Here is a 12,789-nt window from a genome sequence, read left to right on the forward strand (position 1 = left end):
GCTTGAGAGCTTAAGAATGCGTTCCAATACAAAAGTACGGGGTATAACAGTACGTCCCGATACGGAATTGTCCTGGGACTCACTCCAAAAAAGTTTTTAAAAACACTATTTTAGATATAGTATTTCATAATGGGGCTTGTAATATGACCAAAAAAATTGACATGTGTTGTGTCGTCTTTTCATGAGTTTTTGATATATTTTTCTAACGCAATGTCTTGAAGATGTTATTGTACATTTTATAATTTTTTGATTTAATTTATTTAAGTGTCTTAGAGATGCTATTAAACAATAGAATCGCTCATATGTGCCAATTCCCAATGGTATCAAATGTCTCTATACTTCAAATGCTATATAAATCGCATGATCAAGAAACAACTTTTTCAATTTGATCTTTTTCAATCACAAAAACTATAAAAAAAATTAAAAATTATATAAAAAAAAAGAACCTACTAAAACCAACTTTATATTGATTTGATTTAATGAACCAACATAATTGATTTAGTTATTTTTTAATGAGAAAAATCAAACTATGTATACCTCTAATAATAAGGATGCTTACCATTCTAAATGCTTCATCAATTAGCTTATTTTACGAAAAAGGATTTAAAAATGTTTAAACTATGTAAAATTAAATAAAAATATATTTTATTTATAATTTAATCTAAAAATATCTAATGTGTACGTTATACCATAATACCTTATATATATAAATCCCAATCCCAATTACAATGTGGGGCCCACTTTTTATCCCCCTTTTATTTTTGTTTGGTAGGAGAACCTATCAGGCAGCAGCACAACTTTAACCACATGTGTGAACATTACAATGACAAAAATACCCTTGATGAATTTCTGTCAACAACCAAACAGGTCCTTTTGTTGTCTTCCCCTACACATCCTTGAAGATTCTTGAAAAATAAAAATTCTTCCCTTCTTTCATCCTAATTTCCAAAAACAACAGTCTTTCTACAGTCACCGCTTTTTCTTGAAAATCCCACTAAACCCATTTACCCCCACTTTGAAAAAAATACATTTTTTTTTCTGAAGAAAAGATGTATGAATTTGGGGAAGAATTGATAATTGATAGCTTCAAGGTGCCATGGTTGATTTGGATTCAGTTACTGGTGATGATTCTTCTTGTGCTCCTTCTTTTCTTTGGGTTTAGTGTTTTGGATTTTCCAAATAACTCCACTTCTGGTGCTTCTTCCCAAGGTCCTATTGGTTCTTCTTCCCATGGAAACCCGCCTTCTAATTCAACTACAACTCTTCAGGTTTGAAAAAAAATTACTTTTCTCTCATCTGGGTGTTGATTAATTTATGTGATTTCTCTGTTTAGTTGTGATTCAAAGTGGAATTGGGAACTTTTAGTTCTTTTTGGTTGAGAAATTCCTTTTCTGTTTGGTTTGTTAACACATTTGTTTCTGGGTTGTGAAAATCTAACTTCCCAATTTGAGTTGATAATTAGATTGATTCTTTGAGTTGATTTTGGGTATTAATCAGATCGTTTCCACTTCCCTTAAAAATTTGAACTTTTGAAATCGTGTTTGGACATAAATCCCAAAAACTTGAAATATTTGCACATCAGATTTTCTGATCAAATTTCGTGATCAAACCATAATTTAAGATACATTTTCAATATTATTGTTAATTGTGCTCTGGGAAATGCTTGTTGTTTTGATGTGTATGTGTGGGCCCTTGGGCAATAATGTACAAGGGGGAAAGGTGAAATGATTGATAATAATAATAGAAGTGGTATACTAATAATATATTTAGATTATAGTATAACGAATATTTGAATAATTGTGGGATCTAAAAGCTTTTTTCTTGAGTTAATCCAGGCGTGTACATCTTCAATTCTTTTTTCCTTAATTATTTACTTAGATAATGGAAAAACTAATTCATGCTCCATTAATCTCTTTCAGAAAAAAATGAATTATTTTTGGGTGGTGGGGTTGGGTGTTGTCAAAGAAAAGAACAAGTCTTTGTCAAGTTAGGAGAAGTAGATTGCTTATGCCACCAGCCAAAGCATGGAATTCTCAGCTTTTACTTTCACTTTGCCAAGGTTGATAGTACTTAATATTTTCCTAGGTTGCTCGGACTCTCGAATAATATTGCCACACCCATGTCGGATCCTCCAAAAATGCACTATGCACTACTTTTGAAGGATCCAACAAGCACCCTATGACATATTTGAAGAGTCCGAGCAACATAGATATTTCCTACCAAAAGCAAAGGTTGAAAATAATGACCAACTCTTGTTCCAGACTGCTAGACATAATCAATTTAACTGAAAGCAAAATGAAATAGCTAGTGGGATGATAACCACGGGTTCAAGTTCAAATCCCAGCAGAGACAAAAATACTACTCCCTTTGTCTCAATTTATATGACACATATTTTTAGTCAGTCTCAAAAAGAATGAGACATTTCTATAATTAGTAACAAGCATATAGTTGTAATTTTGTTGAAAGTCGTTTCATTTCCCTTGAGTTTGGCGTAAAATACTTTCTAAGTTTAAAGTTATAAATTAAACAGCAATTGAGGCAACTAGCACAACTCTTAAAATTACCATTAAGACATATGTTCTTATCATCTGGACTGAATTTTTCTTGCATTAGCTGGCTACTAAAAGTAGAGACATATTTTGTTAGGTTGTTGTTAGCATGTCCACTTTTTTTTAATATTTGATGAAAATTTTTATTTGCTGACCACCCTTTGTACTAAAGAATTTTTTTTTGTTCTGAGACCTTTTCTTTCATAAGACTTCTTTGTTCTGAGACGTTGTATATGACACGGTCAAAAAAAGCTTTGTGTACTGTATGGATAGGGCACTCTCTTCTTTTTTACGATAGGTGTTCGGACCAACAAAGATTTATGCTACATTAGTCATATTTAAGAGAGTGGTAAAAAAATTGGAAAAAAAATGTTTTAAGATATTTTATGAAGCCGTTATATTTTATTTACCCTTTTTCTTTACTTGATAAGTTTCACCTATATTTGTTTTCTATGAGCTACTTAATAAAATGTGTTCATTTGTTTGTGGTTTGAGCTACTTGCAATTTAAGTACCAAAATTATGGTTTCAGTCTTCAGTGAATAAATTGTTCTTGACTGTTGTCCAACTAGAAACAGAAAGATTCATGATCAATTTATCTCTTGGTGGTTATTGCTGTTTTTTAACAAATATTATATATTTCTACACATTGCTTACAATGAGAGCCAATATGGCTTAGGGTAGAGGATACAGAGGTTGAGGACTAGGATAGAAGGTTAGTATGTAGTCGAGCTTTGTATTTTCTTTTCATACCCAATTTGTTGTTCTTTTCATGAGTCGAGGGTCTTTTGGAAACAACATTTCTACTCTCACAAGGTAGAAGTAAGGTCTGCGTATACACCACCATCTCTTGAGCCCACTAATGGGATTATACTGGGTATGTGGTTGTTGCTCACTGAGAGAGGCAAAGTAGATGGTATTTGGAATAATAGAACTTTGGGCTGAAAAATCAAGGTTTTTAGCTGGAATAATATTGTTACTAACAAGTTGTATTTACTAGTTACTTAAATGCATCTGCAACTTAGTGTTTCATAATACATATAATTTGTGAAAGTTGTGAACATTTTCAAGTGATGTAAGATGCAATTACGATTATTTCCTTTTGTTGATTCAAAGAGATTAACTTCATTTCAGTAGGTAGATCATTTTCTCTGTGCAAGTGTCTTGTTTCTGAACATACTAGTATTTCCAGCATCGGAACCAAAACCAACATACTAAAAGGGAAACGGAAGCTAGCACAAGCCGTGAAATCGCAAGGGCAGATGAATCTCAAGAAAGAGAAGGATCTGCAGAAAAGGACACAACCGTTTTCAAGCTTCTTGTACGTCCGGAGCACCCTTGCAATTACTTTGGACTAGCCAAACAAGCATTTCTCAAGTGTTTGGGCTTTGATTCCGATCGCGACAATTGTAACACCAGAAGACATGCTAAAGAAGACTAATATGTATGCTCTTCTTCACAAGTTCTCTCCCTCTCCCTCTACTCCACACCTCATCTTTTTCATAGTAAATATGAAGAAAGTAAGAATTCTTGGTGTTCCGTGAAATAGTCGAAGTGTGCAAGCCTACTCAGACACCACCGCTCTAAAGAAAAAATAATACGCTTTTCCAAGTGCTTCATATTAATTGCTTTCAAACTCTTGTACCTACTTTGCTGTTAAAAAATTAATCTGTGGTTTTGCAGGGGAAGATGCTATATTAATTTTAGGTTCTTGAGATGCACAAAGATTCAGGTCTTGGAAAGAGTTTGATGCTGCTAGGTATTTTAAAGTGTATAGTGTAAGTCACATGACTTTTGAAGTCCCCCCCCCCCCCTCCTTTTTTATGACCTTGGTGTCTGGATTAGCTTTTGGGCACCTCGATTAATTTCATCGGATATTTGCCATCTCTCACTAGCAACATGTCACTCTGTCCACTAAAGATAGGACAGTTGAAAAGAATCAGCTAGTGTTTTTATGCAATTTAATTCTAACCCTCAATATTGTTTCTTAACATGAAGCAGCTCTTTCATGCAAGCAAATACTAACCCTTCGTTGTCTTCAAAACCAATTGTCTATCTACCATGCATGTATATAGCACTTTTATATTGAGCATTATGCCTTGCCAATTGACATTATATGAGCATGCAGTATCTATTCTTGTAGTCACATGTTTCATATGTGACTTGGAGGATTTGAATTTTATGGTTTCAATCTTTTAAGATTTTTAAGCATTGTAATCAATTATGTTTTTAAAGTTATGGATTTATATCTATTATTTATTGTAATTTAAAAAACTTTTATCCATAAATTTATGTTTGGCATCGAAAGTAATAGGTTCATCTATTTGCGTGTATATAATGGACTCGATACAAAGGTTTAAGGTGTAAATTGGCTAATATAATATACTCCTTTTTTAGTATGTTTGTCGTGCTTTTCTTTATTGTCCATTTCAAAAGAATGTTTTTTGCCTTGTTTGACAATTTTTTAATTCTAACTTTCATATTGCGTAATTTAAGATCACAAAATTAAAAAATATTTCAAGACATTTTAAATTTTTTTATGTTAAAGTAAAATTAGACAAACAAATTTAAATGGAGGAAGTATCGGTAGTTCTTTAATACTATATCATAAAAAATGGTAGAAATTATAGTTTAATACAGAAAACATTATATCCAAGAGTTGGTTTAAAAAAGAAGAATTTGCAGGAAAATCATAAAAATATTAAAGGAATTAAAAACAAGAAGGAAAACATATAATTAAAGTTGAAATAGATATATTTTCACTGCAGTTTAAGAATATAATTTATAATAAAATTACTAATTTCTAAATCTAAAAATAAGCAAAAAAAACCTGTTAAAAGTATCAAACTCCTAAAGTCTATAAAATACTACTTATTCAAAATTCAAATAGTATTCAACTCCTAATTAAAAGGGCTAATTAGTTGATTAGGTCTATCTTAATAAAATTACTGCAATAATAATTTAATAATTCTAAAGAAAATATTCAACACTCCTCCTTATTTTAGAAACTGTAAAATTTTGATCTTCAATCTTGGGATCTTCACACTTGATAATCGAAAGTGATCTTGTGACTAAATATGCAGATTCATCTTTTGGCTTGTAGTGAACCAAGTTCACTTCTTGTTTTGAATGCAACCCTTGAGTACTAAAAATTTTTGACATTTCTTCCTGCTTCTTCATTTGTATTTTCAATCTAAACTTATCCATTTTATTTTTCTAAAACATAGATAACTTCTCCATTGCTTCAATTCCTTTAGGAACATTGAAAGCTCCTTTAAACCTAGCAGGTTCACATTTTGCTTGTGCTTTTTCAATTGGAAGATCATGTTCTAATTTTTTCAGCCTATGATCTTTTTCATGTTCTACAGAAACATCTTCCATTGGAACTTGTTTTGATGACAACAGTTCCTTTTCCTTCAACAAGAATCTGGTCACCATTTGCGATCCTAACTTCGAATATTTCTGTAGGCTTTAATTATTTAAACAAACTCTTGTCATAAGTCATGTGGTTAGTGCAACCACTATTAATCAACCAAAAATTTGTTGAAATCTTACTTGAAATACATGTTGCACTAAAAAGATGGTCTTCTACTTCTTTTTCATTGACCACATGTGCATTTACTTCATAGTTCTCAAATTTATTTTTGCAAATCATTATTTCATGGCCAAGCTGATTACACTTGCTACGCTTCGCGTCTGGCCTTTTTTAACATCTGTATGGTGGATGACCCATTTTTCCACAGTGCTCATAAGGTGGATAATTTTTGAAATTTTTACCCCTGTCTGGGGATTTATGGCTGGTTACTAAGGATCCTTCAACCATACCTGCCTCATAAGTATTCTTTGTTCTTGTTCCTGAAAAAAATTAACTACTCTGTCAAGGTAATCTTAGATTTTGTGTATTTTTTAAGGTAGTTATACATGTTTCATATCTTTCCGACATAGTAACAAAGAAGTTTTTCAACATTTCTTGAATCTTTAAATTCAGTGACTAGTAATCTTGCCTTGTTAACTATGCCAAACAATATGTCCGAATATTCTTTTACTGTTTCAGAATCTTTCATTCTTTGCAACGCGAACTCTCTATTAAATTCAATACGTGCATTCCTTAAATTCTTTCATTGCTGGCATACCCTTTCTTCAGATACTCTCAAATTTCTTATGGTGATGTAAGAGACATAATTATTGTGAAAATAGTTGTTGAAACAGCAGCAAACAAAATTGCTTTTTCCTTAGACTTCGTGATTTTCTTTTTCTTGTGACTCTAGATTTGAGCTATGATAAGATTATTTGGCAATGAATTAATTTCATAATCCTCTTTCATAACTTCTCAAAGATCAAGAGCCTCCAAGTAAGTTTCTATTCTTACATCCTATAATTGATAATTTTCACCATAAAAAACAGATGGTGCCATTCGTGAAAATTATTTTTAGAATTCATCTTTTCATTAATAGGTCTCTCAAAAAAAATTGTTCTGATATAAATTGTTGATTTTAAAAAAAGAATTTGCAGGAAATGAATAAAAATATTAAAGGAATTAAAAACAAGAAATAAAACTTATAAACTGAGGTTGAAATCAATATAATTTCACTGCAGTTTAAGAGTACAACTATAATAAAATTATTAACTTCTAAACCTAAAAATAAGCAAAAAAATCTGTTGAAAGTATCAAACTCCTAAAGTCTATAAAATACTGCTTATTCAAAATTCAAATAGAATTCAACTCCTGATTAAAAAAGCTAACTAGTTGACTATGTCTATTTCAATAAATTACTGTAGTAAGAATTTAATAATTATAAAGCAAATATTTAACACCAAGTCTGAAATATTGTTAGTTGAATGAATTTGAATTTTTGAGAATGGTTTGAAACAATATTGTTAGCTGAATGATGGAGAGACATGAGTGTTTTGGTATACAACAACAACAACCCAATGAAATTCCACAACGTGAGTCTGGGGAGGGTAAAGTTACGCAGACCTTATTCCTATCAAGGTAGGACGATTATTTTCGAAAGACTCTCGGCTCAATAAAAGCATAAAAAGAGGTTAGATAAGGCTAAGAAGTTTAAAGCGTTATGGAAAAGCAAATAACGAGAGCGACACAGATAAAATAGAGTAATCAAAGTACAGAAAGTAATAAATAATAACAGAAATCAGAGCACAAGAAATTATAGTGCGCTAATGCACCTACTAATAAGGGAGAATAACGAGACTATGTACTAGCCCTTCACCCTAATTTAAATAAAAATAAATTATTTAGCACTTTTAAAATAATTATATTTGTTTGGGTTTCATTTTCATGTATGTGATATGGGTTTCATTTTCATGTATGTGATATGAGTTTCAATCATATATGATTTGAAACACATGTAAAATTGGCTAAAATTTAAGCGTGTGCATTTAAAAATTGTTAATGTATGCATGCGCTTTGTCATACCTGATCGAAACACATGAAAAATTAGATAAAAATTTCAATCATGTGCTTTTGATACTTTTTTACCAAAAGATAATAGTTTTTGTTCTTCGAATTTCAACACTCAAAACTATTTTAAATAAACTCAAATTTAAAACATAAGTTTCATGTATCATAATTCAGAAAAAACAAATTTCAATCATTAATTTGTCAAACAATAATAAATCTAACAAATTATTTAATATCATTTTATTTTTTTCATTCATGATTGTATGTGATTGATTAATCATACATGACTGAAACACATGATAAGATTGATTAAAATTGAAGGTATGTACGTCCGAAACTTTTTGTCAACTATGATAATTTTATTTTTAACTTTCAATATTAAATCTATTCAATATAAGTTCAAATGTAAAACATAAATTTCATCTATCATAAATAATAAATTTTAAAAAATCGCTTATCAAAATAATAACAACTTTAACAATTCATTTAATACTTTTTCAATTTTTTCATGCATCTCTTTGCTCAATCATATATAACTGAAAATATGTTAAAGTTGACTAAAAAAATTTCAATCGTGTATCTAAATGCAGAAGCAAAGCGAAAACCAAAAATAAGCATAAAATAATTAACATGTATTTTATCTGAAAACTATTTGATACTAGTAGATATCCATGCTAAAAAATACATAAAATGTACATTAATTAAAGGTAAAAAGTGTGACATACTCCTCAATTTTGCTATTTAGAGGTGATATACATTTTGTTATAAAAATGGCTCACACGTATTTCTATCATTATAAAAGTGGTTCATATATATTCTTTTTTTATAAAAATGGCACACATATACTCTTTTCATCTACGGAGAGTGAAAAAAATAATTTTAAATATTTTTTAATTTTTGATTTTAGAAAGTTTCATGAAGGGTATATATGAACTTTTTCACGCATGAATTATCTTTTGACTTCTTTCTTATCATGATTTGAGTTTCTTATTCTTCATTTTTTTTTCATTCTTTAGTGTAAAAATATGAAGAATAAAAAAAAAGTAAGAAAAAAACTTAAAACTAATTTGTTTGTAGCTATATTGTAATTTAAAACTGTTTTTTTTTCGCATCTTTATTTTAATTTATTTTTTATATTTGTAAAAAATAAATTGGGCATCTATAATAAATTTTACAAGAAAAATAGTAAAAAAAATAAAATTGACCATTAAAATAATAAATTCAAGTTAATCGTTGAATAAAGAAGTAAAAAAATATATGTGAGAAAGATTAAATATACCCCTACAAGAATTATTATTTTTTAATAATTGTTTCTTAATCTGCTACTTGATTTTGAGGCACTTGAGCCGAGGGTCTTTTAGAAACAGTCTCTCTACCTCCTTGAGGTAGCGATAAGGTCTGCATACACTTTATCCTTCCCTGTACATCTCTGTAATGGGTAAATCTCCATAAAAAAGGGACAACTTTCGTGTAGTTTGTGATTGGATGTAACTGTTGGATTTTCCTAATGAACTTGCTATATAAGAGCAATTGAGGAAGTGAAGCAGACGAAAATGAACATGTTCTATGAATTGTTGACAGGTGCACCATCCTGACTTTTTCCTTTTTTATTTGGAATGGCGACATTCTCTAACTCCACTTAGTTGGATTTCACTAGGTATGTTGTTGTTGTTGTTGTAATAATTTCTTAAAAATTAATGTTTTACTTTAATGAGAAGAAAATAGTATATATGAATTATTTGTATAATAATATGAATATATATAAATTATTTTTATAATTAAAAATATATCAATTCTAAATAATAAAATTGAGACCTTGTCCCGTAATTAAATAGATTGACCAAAATAGGGCGGCTCATTAAATTTTACTAAATTTGAGATGTCATGAGTCAGACATAACATACGTGTCATTCATCTAACAAATGTTTCCAAATTTTGTTACATTACATATGTAAAACTTTAACGTATTACATCATCCCACACCATATACAAGACATTGTGTAGAAAGGAGTAGATATACTTGTCATCATCATCAAAACACAACAAGGAAGAAAATGGGAGAAAATCCTTGCAATATTTTTGAGAGATTAATTAAATCCACACTAAACTTTTTTGGATATGGTAATACCCAAATCTCCAACTTTGTTGTCTCCACATATTCTCACCAACAACAAGTGGAAGAAATAACATCCATGGTATATAGTTTCGATTAGATGAATTCAAGATTTAAATTTTATATATTTATAATTAAATTTAATTTTATTTTCATATTAAAATATTGAGTTCAGATAAATGCATCCTCCATATAATATTAATTGTTGATGCAGGAAAATATAGAGTACATGACAACAAGGTCTACAAGTGTGAGAAACTCAAGTAGAGGAAGAAGTCCTCCAAGGCCACCAGTGCAATCTGGAGGAGGTGCTCAAACAAATTATTCTTCTTATTAATAATTATTAAGTAGTTCTTTCTTCTTCTTTTTTTTAGTCTTATGAATATATATCTTTTTGTTATTTTAGCAAACAATAAATTGATCTAGGATATTTCTTTTAAATATTTCTAGTCTAAAAGTGATGTTATTTTATATGTCCTCTTATTTTATTTGGAGTTAATTATTAACTTGATTACATTTTGGATTGAAGTTAGGATGGAAAAATATTACACTCACACTGTCACAAATATTAGAATTATCTGATTTAATGTATATATGATTTTTCTTATTTATATTTCCTCCTTTTTAATTTATGCGACACTTTTATTTTAGTCAATTACAAAAAAAAAAGGGTCAATTTTTATATTTAATACTAATTTAATTTTAAAATATTCATTTTATTCTTATGATGCATCCTATATATTATGGATAACTTACACAAATTTCACTATTTTAGGAGCTAATTATTTAGATTTACGTTAACTTGTAATATTACATTTCTTTATCATATTTTAAGTCTCGAATAAGTATATTTACCTCTATGAGATACATGTACTATGTTTATTTTAAGGTAGATTTTCCATATATTAATGGGTACTCTCTAAGTTATTAATTATTAATATGATGCATCCTATAAATTATCTCAAAAGACTTTGTCACCTAAATGGTGACAGATAAAGTAATTAAACAGAAAAATGTCATATAAGACTTTGTCTATGTATGATTTATATATTTTTTGTATGAATATTGTGATGATATAGCAGGTTATATAGGTCAACCACTAGACTGCAAAAAATATCAGTTCAAGTTATTACTTATTATATATAAAGTATTTGATTCAGTAAAGATACATCCAGGATCCGTGGCGCAATGGTAGCGCGTCTGACTCCAGATCAGAAGGTTGCGTGTTCGATTCACGTCGGGTTCAAAATCCCGCTCTATATTGGATCCCTTTTTTTTTTTTTGACACAAATAATTATGAAAAAGGATCTCCTAAACCGACATGAAACAATTTGTAACCTTTTATAGATGTTGTTGACTTTTTCTGTTAAAAAAAAAAACTTTCATTTTTACGCATGAAATATCTGAAGATAGTAACATGAGACAGGTGCAGTCATTTTTCCTATTCAATTTGTTTATGACAAGAGAATTTGCAGCTACCATTCAAATGTGCACATGGTAGACCATATTCTAGTGTAATAACAATAGCCAACAAAATACACAGAAGATAGACCACATTAGGTAAGCTGGCCCTATACAATGAGTTCAATCAAAAAGGTATGTTGAGGGGTTCGACTATGAGACCCTTGATGAGAGATCCCCCGTTCAATTATTTTGACCACCCTTACGAGTTGAAGATCTATGTTTATCGATTTGCCATTTCAAACAGTACTTTGTTAAACATCAAACTCTTAGCGACGATAACTTCTTTAGCCTAGTTTTCATAGTTCTTATTCCAACAATAACATATTCAGTGAAATCAAATCCAAGTACGAAGAAGAATATAGTAGTGAAGAAAACATAACAACTATTAAAGGAAGCAATGCAAAGCTTATAAGAAAGGAACAAAAACAAGAACAACAACAAACACCAACAAGCTTGAACCTTCGTAAAGCAAGACAAAACATCACTATCTACTAACTTTCTACCCTAATACGTGTTCTCCACACCTTCTTATCTAAAGTCATGTCATCAGTAATTTGAAGTTGTCACATGTTCTGCTTAATCGCCTCACCCCAAAAACTTGTTGCTTTAACTTTTTGACTTTTCTTGCATTCTCCCACTTGAAGATTTAATTATGAATCTATTAAGTCTTCACACCATACTTTCTACCCAAGTACTGTAACGTTACGTTTCTGCTAGGCCAATAGAAGATCGACACCATATGAACTTGTTACATTTGATTAGCTTTGTAAACATATCTGCTAGGTTGTTATTAGTGTGAATTTTCTGAATGTCCACACTACCTTCTTCCACCTTCTCACGAACAAAGTGATACTGAACTCGTATATGTTTTGTCCTTGAATGAAATGTCAGATTCTTTGCAAGATGCAAAGCGCTCTGACTGTCACAAAACAGAGCAATCTTATCTTGTTTGTACTCGAACTCCTCCAGTAACATCTGCATCCATATTGCCTCTTTGCTAGTTTATGTAGCTGCTACATATTCTGCTTCCGTCGTACATGTAGCCACGATAGATTGCAGTTTTGAAACTCATCTTACTGCTCCTCCAACAAGATTAAACACATAACCTGTGGTGGACTTGCTTTTATCAAAATCACCTATATAATCTAAATCAACATAACCTTTAATAGTAAAGTCCGATCCTTCATAACACATTGCAACATCTGAGGTACCCTGGATATATCTCAGGATCCTCTTAACAAT

At 30.3% G+C, this 12,789-nt stretch overlaps 1 protein-coding gene and 1 non-coding gene across 3 annotated transcripts; both read left to right on the forward strand.

Moving 5' to 3' along the window:
- Positions 1-827: 827 nt before the first annotated feature.
- Positions 828-4,944, forward strand: LOC129902149 (uncharacterized). 2 transcript variants are annotated; one of them, XM_055977217.1, is made up of 3 exons: positions 830-1,268; positions 3,741-3,992; positions 4,232-4,944. In XM_055977217.1, the coding sequence occupies exons 1-2, from the start codon at positions 1,050-1,052 to the stop codon at positions 3,987-3,989; spliced, it is 468 nt and encodes a 155-aa protein (XP_055833192.1). In that variant the 5' UTR covers positions 830-1,049; the 3' UTR covers positions 3,990-3,992; positions 4,232-4,944. The 2 variants fall into 2 exon arrangements, with proteins under 2 accessions (XP_055833200.1, XP_055833192.1); XM_055977225.1 differs by lacking the exon at positions 4,232-4,944 and having other exon boundaries at positions 828-1,268; positions 3,741-4,184.
- Positions 4,945-11,257: 6,313 nt separating this feature from the next.
- Positions 11,258-11,329, forward strand: TRNAW-CCA (transfer RNA tryptophan (anticodon CCA)). The gene has a single exon. It is a non-coding gene; the product is annotated as a tRNA-Trp (tRNA).
- Positions 11,330-12,789: the final 1,460 nt, after the last annotated feature.

This window comes from Solanum dulcamara, chromosome 1, assembly GCF_947179165.1.
Source record: "Solanum dulcamara chromosome 1, daSolDulc1.2, whole genome shotgun sequence".
NCBI classification, from domain to species: Eukaryota; Viridiplantae; Streptophyta; class Magnoliopsida; order Solanales; family Solanaceae; genus Solanum; species Solanum dulcamara.

What these genes read in the sequence shown, in the direction of transcription:
- LOC129902149 (XM_055977225.1), top strand. Translation starts at nt 1,050, where the DNA reads ATGTATGAATTTGGGGAAGAATTGATAATTGATAGCTTCAAGGTGCCA. An exon ending in ATTCAACTACAACTCTTCAG is followed by an intron (nt 1,269 to 3,740) that starts GTTTGAAAAAAA and finishes TAGTATTTCCAG; the next exon opens with CATCGGAACCAAAACCAACA.